Source organism: Sus scrofa, chromosome X (assembly GCF_000003025.6).
Source record: "Sus scrofa isolate TJ Tabasco breed Duroc chromosome X, Sscrofa11.1, whole genome shotgun sequence".
NCBI lineage: Eukaryota > Metazoa > Chordata > Mammalia > Artiodactyla > Suidae > Sus > Sus scrofa.
The window spans coordinates 6,960,491-6,988,096 of NC_010461.5; the positions used below are offsets into that span (position 1 = coordinate 6,960,491).

The 27,606-nt window shown below is 49.4% G+C and overlaps 1 protein-coding gene across 1 annotated transcript in view; it reads left to right on the forward strand.

Annotated features, from left to right (window-relative positions):
* Window positions 1–27,606, forward strand: part of CLCN4 (chloride voltage-gated channel 4) — an 80,109-nt gene that overhangs the window by 20,854 nt on the left and 31,649 nt on the right. The window contains 3 exon segments of the mRNA XM_001925227.6: window positions 16,624–16,778; window positions 21,160–21,259; window positions 24,149–24,336. Coding sequence (XP_001925262.4) covers window positions 16,635–16,778; window positions 21,160–21,259; window positions 24,149–24,336 — 432 coding nt within the window. The 5' untranslated portion in view covers window positions 16,624–16,634.

Sequence of the window (27,606 nt, forward strand, 5' to 3'; positions counted from 1 at the left end):
CATATGCTGCAGGAGCGGCCCTAGAAATGGCAAAAAGACAAAAAAAAAAAAAAAAAAAAAAGAAAAAAAAAGAAAAAGTTTGCTGTTCTAGAGCACTGAGGACGAACAGACAGTAAACTCAGCAGCGTGGCTCCGTCTCCCAACGTGATAGGGAACAAGAGGAAGAGACTCCCTTTTCAAAGAAGCTGGCAGTGAAAGAGTCCCTGTGTATAAAGTTCAAAAACAGGCAAAATTAGTCTGTGGTGTGAGTTACTTTTAGGGGTAGGGTAGGGCCTGGAAGGGGCCGTGGCGGGGCTCCCGGGAGCTGGTTATGTGGCCGGGTTCACTTTGTGAAAATGCATGGAGGTGTACGCTTCAGATTTTTGCCTTTTTAGGGATTGATGGTGACTTCAAGGAAAAACTCACTTAAGAAACGTGATTTCAGGAGTTCTCTTGTGGCGCAGTGGGTTAAATAAAGATCCAGTCTTGACACTGCAGTGGTTTGGGTCGCTGCTGTGGTGCGGGTTCGATTCCCGGCCTGGGAACTTCTGCATGCTGCGGGCCTGGCCAAAAAAAAGTGATTTCAGTTTGGCAGCTCCTCAAAAAGTTAAACTTAGAGTTGCCCTATGAGGGTGAGCCAGTAACCCTACTGCTAGGAGTCTTGCCCCTGGAAGTACGTGTCTCCACAGGGGACTCGGACGTGAATGATGATGCGAGCATCAGTCCCTATAGCCCCAAAGTGGGAACAACCCAGATGTCCCATCGGCTGATGAAAGGACAAGCATACAGTTCTCGCTGCGCGCAATGGAATTCTCTTCTTGAGCTGCGGAGAGGAGTGAGCAAGGAAGTTCCCCTTGTGGCTCAGTGGTTACAAACCTGACTGGTATCCGTGCGGCTTTGCTCAGTGGGTTAATAAGGGTCCGGCGTTGCCATGAGCTGTGACGCGACTCAGACCTGGCCTTGCTGTGGCTGTGGTGTAGGCCAGTGGCTGCAGCTCCGATTTGACCCCTAGCCTGGGAGCCTCCATATGCCGCGGGCGTGGCCCTACAAAGCAGGAAAACAACAGCAAAAAAGGAGTGAAGCAAGGGTGCCACACACGAAAACATGAGAATAAGAGGAAGAAGCCAGAAGCAAATCCATAGAGTCAGAAAGTAGTTTAGTTGTTGCCAGAGACTGGGCCAGGGGAGTGGCTGCTGTGGTCCTGGGGCTACTTTTAGAGCGTGAAAATGTTCTGGAATTAGATAGCGATGCTGGTTTTATGACCTTGTGAATATGTTAAATCTCACTTTAAAAAGGTGAATATCATGGTATGTGTATCATATCTTTTTTTCTTTTTAGGGCTGCACCTACGGCATATGGAGGTTCCCAGGCTAGGGGTCAAATCAGAGCTGTAGCTGCCGGCCTACCCCACAGCCACAGCAACACAGGATTCAAACCACGTCTGCCACCTACACCACAGCTCATGACAACACCGGATCCTTAACCCATGGAGTGAGGCCAGGGATCGAAGCCGTTGTCCTCGTGGAGGCTAGTTGGGTCCGCTAACTGCTGAGCCACGATGGGAACTCCGGTATGTGAATTATATCTTAAGAAATGTTTAAAATAAACAGGTTGCTGCTCTAGCCACCTGTCCATCTGTGTAAGTCAGAGGGCAAAGGCCCCAGGATGACCGCCACCTCGCCCGCTCTTCTAAGCACAGTTGACGCGAAGGTTGACGGGGGAAAGGCCTGACCTTTCCACCAGGTCATCCAGACCTGTCCCCAGATCCAAGGGGGTTGAGTAGCACAGAGCACTTTCCAGAAGCTGGCTGAAATGAGTGCATTTGATTTGCTACTTGTGTTTACTAAAACCGCAGTTCTACAAAAAACAGCACATTGGAAAATTGCAGACAACTCGCTTTTTGGACCTTTCCTGTGATTATGCCCAGCTCAGCCCCCCCCCCCCGCCATTTTCCTGATCTCTGTTTCCATTTGGCCTGACTGGTTGGAGAGAAATTCGAATTTTTGCCGCAGCTTCTGGTGCGCATGCGTTTCCATCGAGGAGTGACGCGTGGACCATTGGCTTCTCTGGTTATGAGGTCCCTGTGCTTACGGGGACCTGCTTTTCTGTGTGTTTAGCGAGCTCTTCTGGATTACACTTCGGGACCCCCATGTCTCTGCCTTCTCCCTGAGCAGGTGGAAGGGACTGGTACGCGGTTTCAGTCTCCAGGTCGTGCGCTTGGGCTTGGAAGCGCCGGAGAGACGGTTCTTTCTAGAACTCTGCTTTTCGAAGGGAGGGTGGCGAGAGTCAGCAGGGGTCGGCGGGGGTCACACAGCCGGACGGGCTTCCTGCACGTTTTTTTCTCGTTTAGTGGTCTTCCCACTTTGAGGAGATGCATTTCACTGGAAAGGAAACAGTCTGTAACCCGTGTAAATACTTGGAGGGGTTTTCAGGGAAAGATATGAAATGCCAGGCTGAGATTCCTGTTTCAACGGCCGCACGAGTTCTTGGCAAACAGACGTCACAGAGGGTCCCCCCCACCCCCCAGAGCTCAGTGTGATTTGTGGAGTGTCCCGGTGCAGTGCTGGAATCCATCAGGTCCCGTCCTCGAGCTCCAGACCTCAGAGGCCTGATGAGCTAGATTTGGGGAATGAGGCACGTGCAGGGTGGGCAGGAAAATGTTCGCATGAAATCCGAAAGGATTTTCACTTTACACATGCTTGTGAAGCACCAACAGTCTTGTGTCAGGAACAAGGTGCTTTATAAGTGTCTGCTCTTTGCGTCTTGTGAGGTGCGTGCTGTTAGCCTCCCACTTCAGAGATGGGCAGACTGAGGCACAGGGTGTATGATACTTGGTATGTTTGCTTTAAAACCTATCTCCGAAGACAGTACACCAGCATGCTACAGTGATGATTCTCTCTCGCGTATGACGACAGGTAATCGCTATTTTCTTCCTGATATTTTTCTGTGTTTTTCCAAAATTTTTTGGTAACTTGAGTGATAAGTTGTATTTTTGAAAAATGCCACAATATTCCTGACTTGGAATGTTCTTCTAGAACCTTGCCATTCCTTTATTAAGTAATGGAGTCTTCTCCCCTCGCCTTGAACCTGGGCAGGCGTTTGTAACTGCCGTATGAAAGGAACGTGGCCACAGGGCCACTGTGCGACTTCTGAGTCTGGGTCATGCGAGGTGATCCACGAGAGCGATTTCTGCCCATCTGTCTCTCTCTTTCTCTCTGACATACTTACTTGGAGTCCAGAGCTTCCAGGTAAGAAGTCCTGCCATCCTAAAGCTACCGGGCTGGAGAGGCCGGTGGAACCAGATGCCCGGGGAGCACCAGCTCTTCTAGTCCCCAGTGTTGAGTCTTCCAGCCCAGGCACCAGATGTGTGGGTGCACAGCCTTCAGATGATTCCAGCCCTGGCCCCTCTCTCTGCCTGCAGCCTTGTGAGAAAGACAACACAGAATTCTGGGGTCAAAAAGATCAGTTACTTGGTATTTGCTCTGAAGGGTTTTACCTATATTAACTCAGTCTTCATGAGCCTAGGGGGGATATGAACTCTGACTCGCCCCGTTTCACAGATGAGGAAATTGAGGCCCAGAGTGTTTAAGGTGTGGGCAGAACCTCATGGTGGGCATAAGTTGGGGCCCTTACTCCTGCACATGGCCTAGACCTTAGATCCAAAGTTTGGTTTTTCCTGGGAAGCAGAAGCAATCAGTGAAGGGGATGGACTGACCGAAAACTGTTAAACAGGTGTAAACTTGGATGCTGATTTGTGAAGTCAAAACTGAGGCGTGGACTACAATTTTTTTTTTTTTTGTCTTTTTGCTATTTCTTTGGGCTGCTCCCACGGCATATGGAGGTTCCCAGGCTAGGGGTCGAATCAGAGCTATAGCCACTGGCCTACGCCAGAGCCACAGCAACGCGGGATCCAAGCCGCGTCTGCAACCTACACCACAGCTCACAGCAACGCCGGACCGTTAACCCACTGAGCAAGGGCAGGGACCGAACCCGCAACCTCATGGTTCCTAGTCTGATTCGTTAACCACTGCGCCACGACGGGAGCTCCGTGGACTACAATGTTAAGGAAAGGTGCTCTCTGTTCTCTGTACTGCAGGTATTCCCAGAAGCCAGGGCACAGGACCAGGGACTTCTTGGGGGGGATCTCAGTGGCTCCTGCTGTCTTTTTCTGAGAGTCTGAGGTGCCCCCGGTCATTCTGAGGCTGCCTCTTCAGAGGAGGCTGGTTCGGACTCCGCGGACTCTGCCGGAGTCAAACTGCCAAGCAGGCTCTTTGTACTCCTTTTATTCTAGGCTATGTCATCTGCTCACAAGTTTATTTTTGAGTCTATCCTATTTCTGATAAAGTTGGGACTTAGACATTTTGGGCGGGTACATAGAGCCTACACAAATGGCGTCATGAGCCTTGCCTTTGTGCCTCGGTGGGTCATAGATGTGCATACGTTTAAGTGAGCTCAAAGCACTTCAGTGACTGTTGATGACATGCCAGACACGGCGGTGGGAGTGCAGATGTAAGTGAGTCAGAGATCACGGAGGAGTGGGAAGATGTTTCTGCCACAACATAATTGGGAGTCCTGATAATGCTTTCAGACAGAGTGACAAATTAAAAAAAAATGGTACCATACATAGAAAGTCCCAGTGCTTGTTCCCTCACAGAAACACCAGTAACCATGATATGCAGACCTTTATGACAAGTCTAGGTTCTAGTTAAGAGGTTGTAGTGCCCCAGGTCAGCACAAAGCCAAGAACAGCTGTGTTGAGGAAGGTAAGAGGAATGATTTCACTGTACCTGTGTCAGTCCCTCCCCAAAGGTGGCACAGCTCAGTGCTGAGAGAGAGCTCCTGTGATTTCTCCCTCTGGGGAAAAGAGAGTAGAACTCGTCTCCAGCATCCCAACCTTTCAGAGCCTTACCTCAGGACTCGCCTCCCTCAGAGCCCTGATGGAACCAGCATAGGTTGGAGGCCTGAGGGTAGCTGAGAACAACAGAACGTGGTGGGTGGTTTGTAGCAGCAGGCATGGATTTGCATGCTTGGGAGAGGGCAGTGCCTCGAACATTCTGCCTTCTCTGAGGGCAGCCTGAGGGACTGTTAGCTGTTTGGCCTGATTTGGGGTACCGACAGAGAACTGCCTGGTCGCCCCTGAGAACCTAGGAGAGGGAGGTGCCTTGCTCCTGTGGAACCAGAGAAATTGCAGAGCCACAGACGGACACCAGAGGGAGCAAGAGATTACAATCTCATGAAAAAACCAAAACAAAACAACAAAACAGGCAGATTCCTTTAATTAGGATTTTACATGCGCAAGTCCAGAGAAATTACATCCAGAGAAAAGGTTCGAGAGGCTTCCACATTCTCTAGCTGGACTGACTTGTGAAAGTCTTTGCCTGTATGAAATTAGTTTGTAAAGACTAGGTGGCTCTTTTTCCACGTGTAGATACCAATACAGAAGTTGAAAAAAGAACATGAGGAAGTAGACAAACGTAATTGAACCAAAAAAACAAAATAAATATCCAGAAACCAATCTCAAACAGGTATATGATGTACGTGATGAAGAATTCAAAATAAACTGTCATAAAGGTACTCAGCGAACACAAAAGAACAACCCATGAACAAAATGAGCATTTTAACAGAAATTTTGAAGCTGGCAAATACAATAACGGAACAGAAACTTCATTAGAGGTGTTCCACAACAGACTTGATCAAACAGAAGAAAGAATCCGAGAACTTGGAGGCAGATAATTGGAAATTTTCTAGTCAGAGGACAAAAAGAAAAAAGAATGAAAAAGAATGAAGAAAGCCCAAGGAACTTATGGGATTCTATGAAGTGAACAAATAGACACATATGGGAATCTCAGAAGAAGAAAAGAAAGGGGCAGAATGCTTAATTAAAGGAATAGTGATAAGTGTTCCCATTGTGGCTCAGTGGGTTAAGAACCTGACACAGGAGTTCCTGTCGTGGCTCAGTGGTTAATGAACCCGACTAGCATTCATGAGGATGCAGGTTTGATCCCTGGCCTTGCTCAGTGGGTTAAGGATCCAGCGTTGCTGTGAGCTGTGGTGTAGGTTGGTGGCTACAGCTCCAGTTGGACCCCTAGCCTGGAAACCTCCATGTGCCGCGAGTGTGGCCGTAAAAAGACAACAAGACGAGAAAAAAAAAAGGACTCAACATAGTATCTGTGAGGATGCAAGTTCGATCCCTGGCCTTGCACCAGTTAAGGACCTGGTGTTGCTGCAAGGTGTGGCATAGGTCACAGAAGTGGCTTGGATGTGGCGTTGCTGTGGCTGTGGTGCAGACCGGCAACTGCAGCTCCAATTCGACCCCTAGCCTGGGAACTTCCATATGCTGTAGGTGCAGCTCTAAAAAGACGAAAAAAAAAACAAAAAACAAAAAACCCCAGAAACCTTCCGAGTCCCGGTGAAAATGTGGTAGATGAAAGGACAGGAACAGAATCTGAGCTGTTTCTGCATTCGGTCCACTGTATAGATCAGGGCTCAAGAAACGTTTTCTGTAAATGGCCACATAGTAAACACTTGAGGCTTTTTGGGGGGCTCATATGGTCTTTGTCTGAACTACTTACCTCTGCTGTTGTGATGTGAAAGCAGCCAGAGACAATTCGTACATGAGCGGGCCTGGCTGGGTTCCACGAGAACTTATTTACAGAAGCAGGCAGCAGGTCGGACTTGGCCCACAAACTGCAGTTTGCTGAGCCCTGACCCTGGTGATCCAGACCCAGTAGGAATCTCAGGATCAGCTTCTAGGATGGCGTCCTTCAGGAAATCATGGCTTTGAGGCCATAAGCAGAGGAGCCCTCTGCCAGCAGAAATGCCCCAAAGGACCACAGCTGACCCTTGAACAACCTGGGGGCTAGGGACCCGACCCCCAGCACAGTCGAAAGTCCACATACTGCTCTCTCTGCCTCGAAAACAGGAATTGTGGGAGTTTCCACTGTGGGTCAGCAGGTTAAGGAGCTGGTGGTGTCTCTGAGGAGATGTGGGTTCGATCCCCAGCCTGACGCAGTTGGTTAAGGATCCAGCGTTGCCGCAGCAGTGGCATAGGTCATGGCTCGGATTGATTCTGCGGCCGGGAAGTACCATGTGCCATGGGTGTGGCCGAAAAAGAAAACGACGTCAACGACAAAGGAATTAATAAGTGACTCACCCAAGGGCGGGAAGCTGAAACAGTTGGATAGAGTCAGGACTCAAACCCTAGTTCTTTTGACTTCACATATTATGAGCTCTGATCATAAACGGACTTTTCCCCTCACTTAGTTAATTTAAAGATCTGGAAAATGAAAAGACAGGTACTGTATTTATAGAAAACAATCCACGGATGAGTGGACCCACCCAGTTCAAACATGTGTTGTTCAAGGGTCAGCTGTGTTTGTATCCATTTGGGCGCCATATTGAACTCAGGTCAAGTTCATTTCTCAGCTAGCCAGTCCTTGGAGTTCACTCCTTATTGCTCCTCTGTTGGGCTGAATTCTCATTTCGTATCTGTATGTATCTTCCAAATGGATCGCAGGCAGAATTCTTTCCATTTTCTGACCCGGATGCCTTCTTGTTGCAGTTCTCCTGGCCCTTCCTCTTTCTCAACCTCAGCGTCGGAAGCGAAGTCGCCAGCTCCTTCTGGGCTCCTGGGGAAGCCCCCAGTTAGATCTACACATTAGATCATGTTTCTTTTTCTTTACCACTTGTGTGTCTGATGGTCATGCCCATGACATGCTCCATCAAAGTTTAAAGATGTAGTTGTTCTCCAGAGTGACTTTTTGTTTCAACCGTTATTGCCTGGAGTTGTTGCTTGGCTACAGATTTGGCTAAAACTTCAGGTGTCATGAACTTCTTTTTTTTTTTTGGCTGCACCCAAGGCGTACAAAAGTTTGGCCAGAGATTGAACCCATACCACAGCAGCAACCTGAGCCACAGAAGTGACAGTGCTGGATCCCTAACTCTCTGAGCCGAGCCACCAGGGCACTCCCAACATGAACTTTTTTTTTTTTTTCTTTTTTGGTCTTTTGTCTTTTTGAGGGCTGCACCAGGGCATACGGAGGTTCCCAGGCTAGGGGTCGAATCGGAACTGTAGCTCCCGGCCTACACAACAGGCACAGCAATGCAGGATCCGAGCTACGTTTGCGACCTACACCACAGCTCGTGGCAATGCCGAATCCTTAACCCACTGAGTGAGGCCAGGGATCGAACTCGCATCCTCATGGATGCTAGTCGGGTTCATTAACCACTGAGCCATGACGGGAACTCTAAACTTCTTTTTAATAGAATGTCTCAAGTCTCTGTGCTTCTTCGATCCACTGGTTTGGTTTTTTCACAAGGGCTCCCTTTTGGGGGTCAGTAGCCTGCTGTCTTCTTTTTCCCATCAGAGGTTTTCTTTACTGCATATAATGCAAGGCTATTACTATCTTGTTTTTATAGAAATGAGAGTGAAATCTTTGCTTTCCAGTTTTATTCCTTTTATTATTGGTTGCTACTGACTTAGGCAACCTGATTCTTCCCTGGGCACTCATCCGTGCATATATAGTTTGCAGCTTGGCATGGCTCAGACCTCAAATTTTCAAAGTTTCAAAGCAGCTAAGTTGTGCAGACAGTTAATAAATCAGTCACTTTGGCCACCTTATTGCTTGTAAGGTGATAACCCCACTTTGCCCGTAGTGACTTTTCAACTCGACCAAAATGCAGTTGTGTCAGATTGTGGTTGCATCCTCCAGATAAAAAAATACATAAAGCAACGAGTGAAGCCTCTACGCCACTCCTTTTCTAACTGCCCTTCACGTCCTGAGCCCTCTCTGGTGGCACTGGGTAGTCCTTGCCCTGTAATTCACAGGTCCCTGCTTGCTGCCAAAGTACTTTTGCTTTAGCGCCTCTTCCAGCCTCTTGCCTGTGTCACAGTGTGTTAGCTGTCTTGCTCCCTGGTGGTGAGAGTGTTGGTCCGGCTGCAGTGTTTGCTCCATGTCACGCGAGCTCCCGTGTGGTCCGCACATCGGCTTCCGACGGTGGGAAACGTGGAAGATGGCTTGGCTTATTTGTCATTGTTTTCCAGACAAGGGGAGCCCGAAGGGTGACAGTGGAGTTCCTGTCTTAGGCAGGAGGGGAAGAACCTGCAGCTCTGCTCCTGCCCTGGCAGCAGGCGCCCTTTAGACGGTGTTTTAAGGAAGATGAGGAGTGAGCGCCTGCACCTGGGGCTGCTTGGAGTGTGCCCCCGGCCCGGCGCGGTTCTTGGCTCGGCTTAGTCTATTCTGGTTGCTCTAACAAGATACCACAGCCTAGGTAGCTAATAATGATAATAAACATTAATAAAGTAGAATTTATTTTTACTTTAATAAATATTTATTTAAATATAAATATTTCAATTGAAAAATATTTATTATTATTAATGATAGACATTTATTTCTCGCAGCTCTGGAGGTTGGATGTCTGAGATCCGGTGCCTGTGTGGTACAGGGGGAAGGGGCCCTTCTCCCCGTTGGATTTCTTGTTGTGTTCTTTCATGGTGGAAGGGGCAAGGGGGGACTCCCTGGGGCTCTTTTTTTTTTTTGGCCACACCTGCGGCATGTGGAAGTTCCCAGGCTAGGGATTGAACCCGCACCATAGCAGTGACCCGATCCACTGCAGTGACAACACCAGATCCTTAACCTGCTGAGCCACAAGGGAACTCCGCTGGGGCCTCTCTCTCTCTTTTTTTTTTTTGGCCTATCTAGGGCTGCACCTGGGGCATATGGAGGTGCCCAGGCTAGGGGTCTCATTGGAGCTGCAGCTGCCGGCCTCCACCACAGCCACAGCCAGATGTGAGCCACCTCTGCAGCTCACGGCAAGGCTGGATCCTTACCTCCCTGAGTGAGGCCAGGGATTGAACCCGCCTCCTCATGGACACTGGTCAGGTTGTTAACCTGCCGAGCCACAGCAGGAGCTCCCTGGCGCCTCTTTTTTAAGGGCACTACTCCCATGCATGAGGGCACTGGCCTTATGACCCGGTCACCTCCCAAAGACCCCACCTTCTCATGCCAGCACGTCGGGGGTTAGGATCTCAGTGTCTGAACTTGGGGGAGGGGCACACCACCAGTGGGGCTATGGCATGGCTCACGCGGCACATGGTCCTGCCTCCTCGCGCATCCCCCGGCCGCCCCCTGGTGCGGAGGACCGCCCCTTCGCCCAAGGCCTTGGCTCCCACCGGCCAGTTGTCTTGCCAGCATCTTTTCTCAGCCATCGCCGTGCATCAGGAATATCCACGGTGACCGCCACCGAGGCTGCCCGCCTGCGTGATCCGCCTCATCGCCCAGGAGAACTGGTGTCCGCTTTGGCTCCAGGGATTGGGTTTTGAGTGCTGGGCTTCAGCCCCATCTCCCCTCCACCGTCTCCTGTTGACGGCTCGCTTTCACAGAACATGAGGTTCTCCAGACACGGCGTTGAGCTTCATTTTTAGCTAAGGGTTCTGTACGTGTGAATTGGGCTGCTCCCCGAAATGTATCTGGCACCCCTGGGTCGATGCAGGTGACCCTTGCCTGGTCATTCACAGAGTGCACGTGCAAGGTCCCCGAAGTTCAGGTCCTCGGGAATGCACGTTTCCAGCGGAGGTTGGAGAAGGCCTTCTTGTTTCCGTTTGCAGACTGGAAACGTGTCCTTTTCACAGTCTCTCTCTCTCTTTTAAACATTTTTAAAAATTAGAGTGTAGTTGATCTATAGTGTTTCTTCCGTTTCTGTTGTACAGCGAAGTGTCCGAGTCCCACACGGGTCCCTGTGCTGTGCAGCAGGGCCTCGTTGCCCATCCATTCCAGATGCGACAGTTGACATTCCCCAGACCGAACTTGCCCGTCTATCCCACTCCCCCTCCCCGCTGGCCACCACACGTCTGTTCTCCTTGGCCGTGATCTGTTTCTGTTCTGTAGATGGTAGCATCTGTGCCACAGCTTAGACTCTACGAATAAGTGATGCCATAAACTGTATTTGTCGTCTTCTCTCTGGCTCACTGCATTTAGTGTCAGAGTCTCTAGTTCTATCCATGTTGCTGCAGATGGCATTATTTTGTCTTTTTCGAGGCTCCGTAGTATTCCATTGTATTTCATAGATTCTTAGGGCTGCATTTTTGTGCTTTTTTTTTTTTTTTTTTTTTTTTAAATTTTATTTTTTTTAATTTTATTTTCCCACTGTACAGCAAGGGGTCAGGTTATCCTTACATGTATACATTACAATTACAGTTTTTCCCCACCATTTCTTCTGTTGCAACATGAGTATCTAGACATAGTTCTCAATGCTATTCAGCGGATCTCCTTGTAAATCTATTCTACGTTGTGACTGATAAGCCCAAGCTCCCGATCCCTCCCACTCCTCCCCTCCCATCAGGCAACCACAAGTCTCTTCTCCAAGTCCATGATTGATTTTCTTTTCTGAGGAGATGTTCATTTGTGCTGGATATTAGATTCCAGTTATAAGTGATGTCATATGGTATTTGTCTTTGTCTTTCTGGCTCATTTCACTCAGTATGAGATTCTCTAGTTCCATCCATGTTGCTGCAAATGGCATGATGTCATCCTTTTTTATGGCTGAGTAGTATTCCATCGTGTATATATACCACATCTTCCGAATCCAATCCTCTGTCGATGGACATTTGGATTGTTTCCATGTCCTGGCTATTGTGAATAGGGCTGCAATGAACATGCGGCTGCATGTGTCTCTTTTAAGTAGAGCTTTGTCCGGATAGATGCCCAAGAGTGGGATTGCAGGGTCATATGGAAGTTCTATGTATAGATTTCTAAGGTATCTCCAAACTGTTCTCCATAGTGGCTGTACCAGTTTACATTCCCACCAACAGTGCAGGAGGGTTCCCTTTTCTCCACAGCCCCTCCAGCACTTGTTATTTGTGGATTTATTAATGATGGCCATTCTGACTGGTGTGAGGTGGTATCTCATGGTAGTTTTGATTTGCATTTCTCTTATAATCAGCGATGTTGAGCATTTTTTCATGTGTTTGTTGGCCATCTGTATATCTTCTTTGGAGAAATGTCTATTCAGGTCTTTTGCCCATTTTTCCATTGATTGATTGGTTTTTTTGCTGTTGAGTTGTATAAGTTGTTTATATATTCTAGAGATTAAGCCCTTATCAGTTGCATCATTTGAAACTATTTTCTCCCATTCTGTAAGTTGTCTTTTTGTTTTCTTTTGGGTTTCCTTTGCTGTGCAAAAGCTTTTCAGTTTGATGAGGTCCCATGGGTTTATTTTTGCTCTAATTTCTATTGCTTTGGGAGACTGACCTGAGAAAATATTCATGATGTTGATGTCAGAGAGTGTTTTGCCTATGTTTTCTTCTAGGAGTTTGATGGTGTCCTGTCGTATATTTAAGTCTTTCAGCCATTTGGAGTTTATTTTTGTGCATGGTGTGAGGGTGTGTTCTAGTTTCATTGCTTTGCATGCAGCTGTCCAGGTTTCCCAGCAATGCTTGCTGAATAGACTTTCCTTTTCCCATTTTATGTTCTTGCCTCCCTTGTCAAAGATTAATTGACCATAGGTGTCAGGGTTAATTTCCAGATTCTCTATTCTGTTCCATTGGTCTGTCTGTCTGTTTTGATACCAGTACCACACTGTTTTGATGACTGTGGCTTTGTAGTATTTCTTGAAGTCTGGGAGAGTGATGCCTCCTGCTTGGTTTTTGTTTCTCAGGATTGCTTTGGCGATTCTGGGTCTTTTGTGGTTCCATATAAATGTTTGGATTGTTTGTTCTAGTTCTGTGAAAAATGTCATGGGTAATTTGATAGGGATTGCATTGAATTTGTAGATTGCTTTGGGTAGGATGGCCATTTTCACAATATTGATTTTTCCAATCCAGGAACATGGAATATCTTTCCATTTTTTTACATCTTCTTTGATTTCTTTGATTAAGGTTTTATAGTTCTCGGCATATAGGTCCTTTACCTCTTTGGTTAGGTGTATTCCGAGGTATTTGATTTTGTGAGGTACAATTTTAAAAGGTATCGTATTTTTGTATTCCTTTTCTAGTGTTTCATTGCTGGTATACAGAAATGCAACTGACTTCTGAATGTTAATCTTATATCCTGCCACTTTGCTGAATTTATTAATCAGTTCAAGGAGTTTTGGGGTTGAGTCCTTAGGGTTTTCTAGGTATAGAATCATGTCATCTGCATACAGTGACAGTTTGATCTCTTCTCTTCCTATATGGATGCCTTTGATTTCTTTTGTTTGTCTAATTGCTGTGGCTAAGACTTCCAAAACTATGTTGAAGAGCAGTGGTGAGAGTGGGCATCCCTGTCTTGTTCCAGATTTGAGTGAGAAGGCTTTCAGTTTTTCCCCATTGAGGATTATATTTGCTGTGGGTTTATCATAAATGGCTTTGATTATATTCAGGAATGTTTCCTCTATACCCACTTTGGCGAGGGTCTTGATCATGAATGGATGTTGAACTTTGTCAAATGCTTTTTCTGCATCTATTGAGATGATCATATGATTTTGACTTTTTTTTTGTTAATGTGGTGTATGATGTTGATTGATTTGCGTATGTTGAACCATCCTTGTGAACCTGGGATGAACCCAACCTGGTCATGGTGTATAATTTTTTTGATATGTTGTTGGATTCGGTTGGCTAAGATTTTGTTGAGAATTTTTGCATCTATATTCATCAATGATATTGGGCGATAGTTTTCTTTTTTGGTGGTATCTCTGCCTGGTTTTGGAATGAGGGTGATGGTGGCCTCATAGAATGTCTTTGGGAGTATTCCTTCTTCTTCAACCTTTTGAAAGAGTTTAAGGAGGATGGGCACCAATTCCTCTTTATATGTTTGATAGAATTCACCTGTGAAGCCATCTGGTCCTGGGCTTTTATTTGTAGGGAGTGATTTTATGACCTCTTCAATTTCATTTCTAGTGATTGGTCTGTTCAGTTGGTCTGTTTCTGCTTGATTCAGTTTTGGCAGGCTGTAAGATTCTAGAAAATTGTCCATTTCTTCCAGATTGTCAAACTTATTGCCATATAGTTGTTCATAGTATTCTCTTATGGTTTTTTGTATTTCTGCTGTATCCGTTGTGATTTCTCCTTTTTCATTTATAATTTTGGTGATTTGGGTTCTTTCTCTCCTCTTTTTAGTGAGTCTGGCCAGGGGTTTATCAATTTTGTTCACCTTTTCAAAGAACCAGCTCTTGGTTTTATTAATTTTCTCTATTGTTTTTTGAGTCTCTATTTTATTGATTTCTTCTTTGATCTTTACAATTTCCTTCCTTCTGCTGACTTTAGGACTTCTTTGTTCTTCTTTTTCTAATTCATTTAGGTGGAGGGTTAAGTTGTCCATTTGGGATCTTTCTTCTTTTTTGAGAAAGGCCTGGATTGCTATAAATTTCCCTCTGAGCACTGCTTTCGCAGCATCCCATAGATTTTGAGAGGTTGTGTCTTCATTATCATTTGTTTCGAGGTAGTTTTTAATTTCCTTCTTGATTTCCTCATTGACCCATTGGTTTTTTAGTAGCATGTTGTTTAGTCTCCATGGAGTAGGTTTTTTCTCTTTCCTTTTCCCATGGTTGATTTCTAATTTCATGGCATTGTGGTCAGAGAAGATACTTGAGATAATTTCTATGCTCCTAAATTTATTGAGATTCGCTTTATGTCCCAATATGTGGTCGATTCTTGAGAATGTTCCATGAGCATTTGAGAAGAATGTGTATTCTGATTTTTTGGATGTAGTGTCCTGAAGATATCAATTAAGTCTAACTTTTCTATTGTTTCCTTTAGGATCTCTGTTGCTTTATTGGTTTTCTGTCTAGAAGATCTGTCCATTGATGTGAGGGGGGTATTAAGGTCTCCTACTATGATTGTATTCTCATCAATATCTCCCTTTATGTCTGTTAATATTTGTTGTATGTATCTGGGTGCTCCTATGTTTGGGGCATATATGTTGATGATAGTAACATCCTCTCCTTGGATGGATCCTTAATCATTAATAGTGTCTTCTTTGTCTTTCTTTTGTTTTAAGTTATTTTGTCTGATATGAGCGTTGCAACTCTGCTTTTCTGTATGTCTATTGCATGAATATTTTCCCGCTTTCACTTTCATCTATATGTATCTTTTGTCCTAAGGTGAGTTGCTTTTTTTTTTTATTGGTAATTTCACTGGTTCCACTGGTTCTGAAATGCAGGGCAGGAGTGCCTGTAGCATTTCTAAGCACAAGAAGGCTGCACTGTGCCTGACAGAGAAAGTAAAGGTGTTAGACAAGCTTCCTGCAGCATGAGTGACAGTGTAACAGTGCTTTTGGCTGTGAGTGCGGTGTGGATGAATCAACAGTATATATATTCAGTGGAGTTCCCGTTGTGGCACAGCGGAAATGAATCTGACAAGGAACAGTGAGGTTGTGAGTTTGATCCCTGGCCTTGCTCAGTGGGTTAAGGATCCGGCCTTGCCGTGAGCTGTGGTGTAGGTCGCAGACTCGGCTTGGATCCCATGTGGCTGTGGCTGTGGCTGTGGTGTAGGCCAGTGGCTACAGTTCTGATTGGACCCCAGCCTGGGAACCTCCGTATGCCTTGGGTGTGGCCCTGAAAAGCCAAAAACAAACAAAACCCCAAAACAAAAAACCACAATATATATTCAGTATAGTGACTATTTTTTTTGGCTGTGCCTCTGGCACATGGAAGTTCCTGGGACAGGGATCAAACCCACACCACAGCAGCGACCCAAGCCACTGGAGTTGCAGTGCTGGATCCTTAACCCACTGCACCATAAGGAAGCTCCTCAGTAAGGTGTCTTTAAGTGGAAACACAAAAAACAAGGTCATGTAGTGATCGCTTGATGAAAATGTGACCAGAGCCTTGAAGGAACCTCACCCTGTATTTCTCTTGGGCACAGGGCTTCCCTGCTCACCAATTAGGAGTCCATGGTGACTTTATAGCCCTTCACTACTGCAAATAATAGGAATTGAATGTACCCCCCACCCAGCCGCAAATTCCTCTGTCGAAGCCTAATCCCCAGTGTGATGGTATTATTAGGGGTTGGGTGGAGTCTTTGGAGGTGATCAGGTCGTGAGGGTGGCGCCCTCATGAGTGGAATTAGTGCCCTCGTTAGAGTGCCCAGAGCTCCACCAGGCAGGGGTGGCCGTCTTTGCACCAGGAAGTGGGCTCTCACCAGACACTGAATCTGTTAGTGCCTTGATTTTGGACTTCCTAGTCTCCAGAACTGTGAGAAGCAGGTGTGCGGGTTTTTTTGTTTTGTTTTGTCTTTTTTGTCTTTTTACGACTGCACCCATGGCATATGGAGGTTCCCAGGCTAGGGGTCCAATCCGAGCTGCTGCAGCCAGCCTACACCAGAGCCACAGCAACGCGGGATCCGAGCCACGTCTGCAGCCTACACCACAGCTGGGGGCAACGCCAGATCCTTAACCCACTGAGGCCAGGGATGGAACCTGCACCCTCATGGTTCCTAGGCGGATTCATTTCTGCGCACCACAATGGGAACTCTGGGTGTGTGTTGTTGATAAGCCACCCCGGTCTGTGGTGTTTTTGTTTCAGCAGCCGGCGCTCAGACAGACGGCATCTTTCATTACAGCAGAGACGCCCACGCTGAAACCAGTCTTTCTTGCACGAGGCAGTAGCTCCCGTGGATTGTTCTGTGCCGCTGTCCTGCTCACGTTTCTAACCACAGGTTTCCTCTCCCAGGTGTAAGTAGCATGGTCCATGCGGGAGTGATGAGCGGTTCTGGAAACCTGATGGATTTCCTCGACGAGCCATTCCCTGACGTGGGGACCTATGAGGACTTCCACACCATCGACTGGCTGCGGGAAAAGTCCAGGGACACTGACCGCCACAGAAAGGTCGGTGCTGTTGGTAATGATGCGTTGAGGGGCCGTCCCTTCAGAGGGCTGGGCCGTGCTTTCATTGGCCAGTTGCTGAGCACGTGCTGGGGTTCCCAGGTCACGTGCTGGGCTGGGCTTCAAAGAAGAGAAGGCTGGTGCGCGGGGCGCGGCTGCGGAGAGGCAGGTATGACCCCGGGTGCGTGGGGCGGGAGGCTCTGTCGTACAGGGGGGTGGGGTGGAAGACAAGGAGGGGACGCTGGGACCAGACAAATGGGGTACATCCTGCCCTTGACGCCAGCAGTCTGGGTGACTCTCAGGGTGCCATTTCTGGACCTGTCTTCTCATCTGTAAGGATGGACTTCATTTTACCTGAGGATTAAATGAGGCACACACTACAGTGCCTGGCATCTAGTTGGCAGTCAGTCTCTCTCTCTCTAGGTGCGTGTGTATACTTGTTTTTCCTTTCGGCTGCCCCACAGCATATGGAATTCCCGGGTCAGGGATGAGATCCGAGCCGCAGTGGAGGCCTTTGCTGCAGCTGTGGCAGCACCAGGTCCTTAACCCACTGTGCCAGGCTGGGGATCGAACCTGCGTCCAGGCGCTGCAGAGATGCTGCTGATCCTGTTGCACCACAGCTGGAACTCTTCACTATATATTTAATGGGCTATAATAAAGTTACATATCATGTGCTGGCGAATCATTTAGGGGGGATGGTTAGGGAGAGGGTTTTTAGAGAGGGTGACATTTCAGCTGGGTCTTGAAGGATGACTTGGAGTTCGCTAGACGGAGGGGAAAGGATTCTAATCAGGAGGCGCTCCCATTCATTCATTCATTCATTCATTTATTTATTCATTGTCTTTTTGCCTTTTCTAGGGCCGCTCCCACTGCATATGGAGGTTCCCAGGCTAGGGATCTAATCCGAGTTGTAGCCGCCGGCCTACGCCACAGCCACAGCAAGGCAGGATCCGAGCCAGGTCTGTGACCTACACCACAGCTCATAGCAATGCCAGATCCTTAACCCACTGAACAAGGCCAGGGACTGAACCTGCAACCTCATGGTTCCTAGTCAGATTCGTGAACCACTGCGCCACGACGGGAACTCCAGGAGCAGCTCCCTTTTAGGTCACAGAGGCATGAAAGACTGAGACACATGGAGGCAGTTCAAGGTGCGGTGGCAGATTCATGGGGAGGGGATGGTTAGAGATGCATCTGGGCACGTGGATGATGGTGCCACGTAGAGAGTGACCGCATAGACCATGCAGAGGAGCCACAGAATTCGATAAGGATGCACTGCCCAGGCTGAGACAGGGGACTTGGAAGTCAGCTCAGGAGGAGGCAGAAGATGTGACAGAGGGCAGTGAGGTGCCAACGGAGAGAGGCTCGGGGTCAAGGTTCTTCCCAGAAGCCACTGCCAGGACAGAGGGGAGAACTGGGGTCCTCATGACACCCTGGCTGTGGCCAGAAGTGAGTGAGGCCTTGGATGACAACGGGGCAGAAAAGGGGAGCGGCGGATTTTGGAGAGAGCGGGGTCACTGAATTTGGGTTCAGCCGCTGTGAGTTGGAGCTGTTTGTCCGGCGTGTGGTCGGCTAGAGGGGAGACCCCTGTGCAGTTCAAGGGCAGGGCCAGGGTCACAGTGGAGAACGTGGAGCCCTTGGCGGGCGAGTGGATGCTGAGGCTTTAGACGTGGCCCGGTGGCCTGGGTCTGTAGTGGGGGAGGGAAGAGCGGGCGGCCCTGGGGCAGTGCCAGGATTCACTGGGTGCAGTGGGAGGGGCCTGGGGCCAGTGACGGACACGAAGAAGCAGGGAGCGGTGGAGGGGGGCCAGCAGCAGTGTCCCTAGCGGCGGGGGAGAGAGCGGCGAGGATGAGGCTGCCGGCTGTCGCGACGCTGGGAGAGCAGCTTCAGAGAGGGCGCCGCACAGTGAGTGACGTCGAGAGTGTGACTGTCACATTGTTGCACGCGAGTTGGCCGGGCCGGAGGCAGAGGGATGTGTAGGGAGCGAGGTGGGGTCGAGAAGCTGATGCAGCCGCTTGACTCCAGCCTGGAGGAGCGGGGGAGACAGGGCAGCCTTGGGTCCGAGCAGGGGTCGTGGAACTGTGGCCCTCGGGCACGTTAAGCATGGCACATGTTCGTCTAAGGACTATTTCCTTGGCACACAGCCACGCCTGCGCATGCGTGGGCTCTTCACGGCCCCTTTTGTGCTGCGACGTCAGAGTCCAGGAGTTGTCCTGGGGACCATCTGCCCTGCTGAGCTGGAAATACTTACTTTCTGTCTTTTTACAGAAAATGCTTGCCAACCTTTGCTCCAAAGGGTCCTGAGGGGAACGGTGATTTCAGAGGCATGGAGGTTTCTTTTAACACAGGGAGGCAAAGGGATGCTTTTACAGTGTGTTTATTTTCATTTTATTTTTTTTTCCTCTTTAAATTTAGTTTAATGTAGGGAATCAAACTATTGGAAAAAATTTTTTTCCTGTTTTTTCCCCTGAAGATTATTTTCATTTTAGCAACTATGGTACAAAGGAAAAACATGCCTTTGATGACACACTGGCAGGGGGGGAAATGGAAAAAGAGAACATCTCATGATTTTTTGAATATACTTGATTATCAAATTCAGAAAGTTATTTTCGTGAAAGAGGCAGAATTGGTCTTGAGCTGCTTCAGTCTATGTCTGAAGGTTTTCCTGAAATTCTGGTCCAGTCTTAGGAGGAAAATTCAAAGAAAGTCAGACTGTAGATTTTGAGAAGGAAACTCCGAGGTGGTCTTACAGTGTGTTTAGATGTAGCCATCTGCCCAGAAAATGTGGTCCATGCTGGCGCATTCAGAGTTCTTGCCGTCCGTCCAGACTGCAATGAGGCGCCCCCTCCCCCGACACCCGTCAGAATGGCCATCATTGAAAAGTCTCCAGATAATAAATGCTGGCGAGAGTGTGGAGAAAAGGGGAACCCTCCTGCACTGTTGGTGGGGATGTAAGTTGGTGCAGCCACTAAGGGCAACATTATGGTGGTTCCTTCAAAGAACTAAAAATAGAGCTAAACATGACCCTGCGATCCCATGCCTTGACACATATATGGAGAAAACTCCAATTGGAAAAGATACCACAGTGTTTATAGCAGCGTTACTTAAATAGCCAAGACATGGAACCCACCTAACTGCCCATCAACAGATGAATGGATAAAGATGTGGAGGGTGTGTGTGCGTGTATACACGTATACATGTGTATATATACACCACATATGCAAGGGAATATTACTCAGCCATAAAAAAGGATGAAATAATGCCATTTGCAGCAACATGGATGGATCTAGAGATTATTATACTAAGTGAAGTAAGTCAGACAAAGACAATATTTGGGGCCACTTATATCCTTATGGAATCTAAAAAGGGACCCAAATGAACTTATTTTCAAAACAGACGCACAGATATAGAAAACATACGGTTACCAAAGGGGAAAGGAAGGGGGAGGCATAAATTAGAGGAGGTTGGGATTAGCAGATAAAAACTACTGTATATAAAATAAAAAACAAGGACCTCCTGTATAGCACAGGGAGCTGTATTCAATGTCTTGTAATAAACTATAATGGAAAAGAATCTGAAAAAGGATATGGGTGTACATGTGAATGTATCTGTGTAAATATGTATATGTCTGAATCACTTTGCTGTACCCCAGAAACTAACACAACATTGTAAATCAACTATATTTCGATTAAATAAAAAGTTATTGCTGGTAACATTTTACCTGAAAAACAAAAGAGGGAAATGAAGTCTTTGTTGAAGAGGGTTTTTTTGTGAACAGACCTTACGGTATAAGCTAAAATAGTGGTTCGTATTCAAAATAGTGACACCGGAGTTCCTGTCGTGGTGCAGCGGAAATGAATCCGCCTGGGAGCCATGAGGTTGCGGGTTCGATCCCTGGCCTCGCTCAGTGGGTTAAGGATCTGGCGTTGCTGTGAGCTGTGGTGTAGGTCACGATGGGCCTCGGATCTGGTGTTGCTGTGGCTCCGATTGGACCCCTAGCCTGGGAACTTCCATGTGCTGCGGGTGTGACCCTCAAAAGCAAAAAATAATAATAAAAAAAATGGTGACACCAAATCCGTGTCCCCCTTTCCGAAAGGCTGTGGAGGAATCAAAGGTCAAATCACACTTGCTGAGGTGTTTTAATGGAATGCATTGTTTTGGCTTCTCATTCTTCGGAGGCTCTTCCGGCGTCTTTAGCGCTCTGTGAACTAGAAAGCCCATTGGGTCGTTGCGCTCTCGGGTCGGAATGGCTCATGGAAGCGGGAATCCTGTTGCCTCATCACCTTCGTCTTCTCACTCACCCTGTTGGCCGAGGCAGCAGTTTCAGGGAAGGAAGCGCGAACTGGAAAGGATTGCTCTCACCTGCTGTGTCCTTGGTTTCCAGATAACCAGCAAGAGCAAGGAGTCCATATGGGAGTTCATCAAGAGCCTGCTGGACGCCTGGTCGGGATGGGTGGTGATGCTGCTCATCGGCCTGCTGGCGGGTACGTGCGGGGCAGGCCCACGGTGGCGCTGGCACACGCGCCGGCCCTCGGCGCCCACAGCCTGTCGGTGGAGTGTTGCTCTCTTACTTCAGGCAAAGGGGGTTGTTACTTGAAGTATCTGAGCGCAGAATACCCGCCCCTGCACTTAACAGAAAGCCTGTCATCAGCGCTCGGAGAGCCCTGATGAGAGAGCTGGCCGGCCCTTGCTGCACCTGCAGAGCTCTCGCTGTGCTGGATTCTAGCAAAGGCGCACATCTCACATCCTGTAGTTCTTCTTGGCTGTGGAGGAGGCCAGAAAGCACGGGGAAGTTTCCATCTCCGGGAATGAAGCATCATGTCATCGTGGCCGTTCCTAACACTGCCAGGCCCTGGCATGAACTGTGAACAGCGAGAGATGCTCCCCGTAACGGGAGTCACCGTGGGGTCCCCGGTAGGCCACCCCTCGGGAGGGACCTCCAGCCCAGATGCTGCTGTGCCGACCCTCAGGGACGCTGCTTCCTTCATTTTGCCAATCCCAACACCACATTTGTGAGCAGGAGATGTTTCCAGAGTGAACAAAGGAGTGTCCGGAGGGGAAGCCTCCCCTTTTAATGTCAACCTCACCCGCCTTCCACGGAAATTGTTTCCTGAAACTGAACTTCCTTAGGGGAGGCTGGGGAGGTTAATGGCTAAGAATAGAAAATTCGATCATGCTAAAGAGAGTCCCTTAGTAAGACCCCCTGCCTGTAATAACATGTTGCTTCCGGTTATGGGACTGGCGCGAGAATGGCGGTGATACGGGTCGGATGTAGTACCTGCCCTCAGACAGAGCACTTCCGGGGCCCAGAGAAATTGTCCGGTCCTGGCCGAGCTCTCGCACCTTCGATCTACAGTGGTAGGTGGGGTTTACTTGTCGGGGAAGGGCCTCATCTGCCCCCGTGTCCTCAAGGGCCGAGAAGAATGCTGAAGGGGATCCTTCTCCTCGGGGTCACAGTAGCGGCCTGCTCATCCCCCCCCCCATCCCGCCCTCCCCGCTTCTTGTCCTTCCCCTCCCAGCGGCACTTCCGGTACATGTGGTACCCATTTGTTTGGCTGCTTCTGTGAAGACCTTTAAAGGTAGGCAGGGGTTTGCTGTGAATTTTGATGTCTTTACTTAGAATAGGCTTATAAAACCGTGCCCTGTATTACTCTCGGCTCCTCGGGAGGAGCGATGAATACGGGAAAGGAAGGGATCAGAGTTGTGTCCTGGCGTCTCGCTGGTGTACACAGCTCAGCTCAGGTGTATGGACTGATCCGAGAGCCCGGCTGGACTGCCCTGAACAAGTCAGATACTGGCCAGCGGGCTTCCTTATTAGCCTGATTTCCCTCGGTTCTTTCAGGAAGAATCACCGGGGGAATTAACGACAAAAATACTGCGGCCCAGGCTTCAGTTAAAGAATTCCCTGGGGATGATGCTCTGACAGTGAAGGTGGCCAGACTGTTTTTTTCATCTGGATAGACCTGGAAGGGAAAGCCGGAAAACTGTGCCCCGTTCACCTTCCTGTTCCCCAGCTGTGGGGAACTCAGAGACTGTAGAGAGACTCAGGGGTGCAACGGCCTGGCCTGTCACCTCCTTTGTGGCAGCCCAGACGTTGTATTCTGACTCCCAAGGAAGAGAAGCCCAAGCTGTGGCGCCTCTGCCGGGCATTAACTGGGAGCCACCACTGGGTGTCGCTGTTGCTCCACGGACCGCAGCTCAGACGTCCCGCCTTTCAGAGGCAGTCAGCCCAGCAGGTTGGGGTGAGGTGATGTGATTATAAGTGAGTGAATGACTAGCGATGCAATTTGGGGTGAACGTTGGTTCTCGTCCCTGGATGTTTTCAGGACCCCTCTCTCCCCCTCTTTAAGTTTTTGTTCAAATGTCACCTTAGGCTTGAGGCTTTTTCTCGGACCATCTTTTCCAGAAGTGCATCTCTCCCTCTCTGAGCCTTAATCCCCCGCGCCCACCGTATGTCTGTGTGGACGTATGTACGTAACGGCTTGATTGAGCTGTAACTCACATACCGTACAGTTCGCCCAGGTCGAGGGCACAGTTCAGTGGTTTTTAGTGTATTCACGGAGTTGTGCAGCCGTCACCCAGATCAATCTGAGAACATTTTCATCAGCCCCCAAAGAACCTCCCCGCCCTTGAGCTGTCAGCCCCGGTGCCCCCAGCCTCCCGCCAGCCTTTGGCTACCACTTACCTACTTTCTCTCTCTGTAGATTTGCCTGTTCTGACAGTTCAGGCAAATGCAGCCATACAATATGTGATCCTTCACGACTGGCTTTTGTTCAAAGTAATGTTTTGAGGGATCATCCAGGCTGTAGCCTGTGGTATTACAGATAGGATTCCTTGCTGCTGCTAAATACTCTTCCTTTATCAATAATTGAAAAAATCCAGAGACGTTCCCGATGTGGCGCAGTGGGTTAAGGATCCCGCCTTGTCACTGCAGAGGCTGGGTCGCTGCTGTGGTTTTGCAGGGTCAGTCCCTGGCCTGGGAATTTCCAGATGCTGTGGGTGCTGCCAAATAACACCCTCAAAAGCCTAAACTTCGGAAGGGCTGGAATCTGGAAGCCACTCGGCCCCCGGGACTTGTGATGCCCTCAGACCTGTGGTCTCTCCCTCCCGCCTGATTGAAGCCCCCCGAGGGCTGCAGGTCACTGGCCTTTGTGTTCCCCTGGACTGGGCGCTGCCTTTGCTGCGGCAGGTGCCTTGTCGCTTGCTCAGGTGACTTGGGGACGGATGAAAGAGGTTTCCTGGGTGCGCGGTGGCCCGAGGCGTGGCGTCTCCGCCTGGCCTCCCCGGCCCTTGTGCTGCATTGGCCCCTGCGGCGCATCCTCAGCGCTGCGCCCCGGGCTCTTCCTCTGAGTGGCTCTCACTGCTTCTTGCAGGCACCTTGGCCGGGGTCATCGATCTCGCCGTCGATTGGATGACCGACCTGAAGGAGGGCGTCTGCCTCTCTGCCTTCTGGTACAGCCACGAGCAGTGCTGCTGGACTTCCAACGAGACCACCTTTGAGGACAGGGACAAGTGTCCCCTGTGGCAGAAGTGGTCGGAGCTGCTGGTGAATCAGTCGGAGGTGCGTGGGGGGCAGCTCGTGGCGGGGCCCCGCCGGCATCGGGGAACGTCCGCCCTCTCGCTGTCTGCTTTCCTTCTCTTCGGACTGTCGTCCCTGACAAATGCTAGTCGCACGTGCCGCCTGGCTTTTCCCAGCTCTGGTGTCCACATGTCACCTTGAAAATCCTTCCCCACTGTTTCGAGTGCATGATGTTTGTATTTTTGTTCTTAGGGCCTGTTTCTTTTTAAAATTTCTTTTATTTTTTATCAAAAACATTTTTTTCCACCACACCCGCAGCACGTGGAAGTTTCCAGGCCAGGGATTGAACGTACGCTGCAGTTGGGGCAATGCCAGATCCTTAACCCACTGCACCACAAGGGAACTTCCTGTATTTTTTTTTGTCTTTTGTCTTTTTAGGGCCGCACCTGTGACATATGGAGGTTCCCAGGCTAGGGGTCTAATCGGAGCTACAGCTGCTGCCCTACACCATAGCCACAGCAATGCCAGACCCGAGCCACGTCTGCGACCTACACCACAGCTCACAGCAATGCCAGATCCTTAACCCACTGAGCGAGGCCAGCGATCGAACCCGCAACCTCATGGTTCCTAGTCGGATTCGTTTCTGCTGTGCCATGACGGGAACTCCTGCATTTTTTTTTTTTTAAAGCCTTGTGTCTGGCTTTATTTTTCCTACTGAGAGTGGTTTGTTGATCATGCTGAATAAGTAGGGTTGATTTTTATACCCTCTGGTCAAGGAGAAAAGATACTATTTTTTAAACAACCGCTTTAGTGAGATGTAATTCACCTTCCAGATGCTGTACACATTAAAGTGTATAACGCAGTGGCTTCTAGAATATTCAGAGTTGTGTCACCATCACCGTGTTCTAATTTCAGAACCCCTTTATCACTCCAAATAGCAGCCACTCCCCCTTCCCCTTCAATTTGCCAGCCCGAGGCAACCACTGGTCGGCTTTCTTATCTCTAAAATATTTGCCTGTTCTGGACATTTCATGTAAAAGGAATCATACAACATGTGGTCTTGTGTCTGGCTTCATTCACTTAGGCTTGTGTTTTCCAAATTCATTCCTGTTGTAGCCCAAGTTGGTACTTCATTCCTTTTCATGGCCAAGTAATGTTCCACGGTAGGGAGAGAGCACGTTTTATTTCTTCACTCATCGGCTGATGAACGTGGGTTGCTTCCACTTTTGTGCCATTATGCAGGATTTTGCGTTGAGCAGTAGTGCTGAGGTTTTGGGGAGTCCTCTGGCTTCGTTTCTTTTGGGTAGCTACTTAATTGCTGGGTCACATGGCTGCCCTATATTTAGCCTTTTGAGGAGCCGCCAGACTGCCTTCCAAAGACAGTTTTACATTCCACCAGCCGTGTTCATGGGTTCCACTTTCCCACACCTCCTCTCCACTCTGCTTGTGACCTTGCTTGGATTGCAGCCCTCCAGGCTGGCGTGGAGTGCCGTCTCATGTGGATTAAGTTAGCATCTTCCAGTGCATCCCAGGAACACAGCACCCAGGGTGTTTGGGGGCCTTCCGTGATGCCAAGATCCCAGGCCCAGGCCATGTAGCGGTGAAGCCCAGATCGGGTGCTCCGAGCCTCGGATCCGCATACAAATCTCAGTTCAGGGGAAGGGTTAATTTCTAACTGAATCCAGTGGTTGCCCCAGTGGCTGTGGGTCATTGACAGATCAGAAACCCGGGGGATGGAGTTCCCGTTGTGGCGCAGCGGAAACGAATCCAACTAGGAACCATGAGGTTGCGGGTTCGATCCCTGGCCTCGCTCAGTGGGTTAAGGATCCGGCGTTGCTGTGAGCTATGGTGTAACTGCAGCTCTGATTGGACCCCTCGCCTGGGAACCTCTGTATGGCGTGGGTGTGGCCCTAAAATGACAAAAAGACAAAAAAAAAAAAACCCAAAAAGAAAAGAAACCCAGGGGAGGGGGTTGCCTCCATTCATAGCAGCAGTCCTCTGGGGACCCTTCAAGCTAGAACTGTTCTTGGAAGACAGGTGTCACCCGTTTACTCCTGTCCCCTCCCCACCCCACCCTGCCCCCTTTGGCCCGATTGACTTACTGCAGCGCGTAAGACTTTGCGCGTCTGTGAAACCTCTTTCTCGGTGGAGTCCAACAGTAATTCCTGGAAATCTCAAGTCGACGGGGGGCCGTGATACCTCACGCCCCTCCATTCCTTCCAAAACTAAATTCTCCCCTCGGGTCGCTGGAGGCGGGCAGGCCGATGCGTCGGGGCGCCGTGGTTTCTTTGCGCACCTGCTTGAGCAGGAAGCCCCGCCATTCATCTTTCCCCCCCTTTCTGATTTGTCCTTTGATTCAAAGAATTACCGTTAGCAAGAGGGAGACGTTATTTCGGGTCTCAGGGCGAGTGCATGTTTTAACAGAGTGAACTGTCTTCCTCGGTGTGACTCGTCCCCGCAGAGGAGGTGCGTGTCTGCGGTGGCGAGGCCAGAATAGCCGACTGGAGCGTGTCTTTGCGTTTTATAGGCGCACACGGGGCCGCCCATGTCCACGGCCTGGCTCGTAGGTGTGCTCGCTTTCCTTCCCCGCTCTCCTGCGGGGTCCCGATGGTGGCAAGAAGCCGAATTGTGGAGAATCAGGGTCTGCACCTGGCGGGCCAAGTCCCGTCCCCGGCCTTGAAGACCGCAGACTGCGTGTCGGGTTCAGAAAGCACCCCCTGCTCCCCCCACCCCATCAGATATTTTGGCTGGTTCAGGGAATCATCCTGAAGGAGATGCTCAGAGGTGCTGCCTTGGGAATGGGAACTGCAGCCGAGTCCCTGGAGGGCTTGTTGAAACATTTGGCCGGGCCCCACCCGGGAGTGTCTGTTGACTTCCCCAGGTCTGGGGCGGGGCCTGAGACTCTGCATGTCCAGCCCTCGCCCAGGGGATGCTGAGGCTGCAGGTCCAGGGACCACGTTTGGGTAGAAGCATTCTGAAACGCAGTTCCTGCACTTGGATCGCAGCAGTGTGGGCCCCTTGCCGCACGGGCGTGGCCTCCAGAAACCAGAGGCCGATCCCGCCACAGACAAGACCAAACAAACGCTGTGGCTGCTCCAGGGCAGAAAGTCGCCCTCACACCTTTCGTGAACTCGTGCTCAAGCAGTGATTAAATCCAAGCCCCATTTGCAGTGTCCACGACTGCTGAGGTCTCCGCTGGTGGAAGGGCGAGCGCGCAGGCCCTGGTGCCGCGTCCGTGTACCAACCGGAGCCATAGCAACCACTGAGAAAACCACTGCTGCCCTTTTGTTGATGCAGGACCAGGCTCCGGAG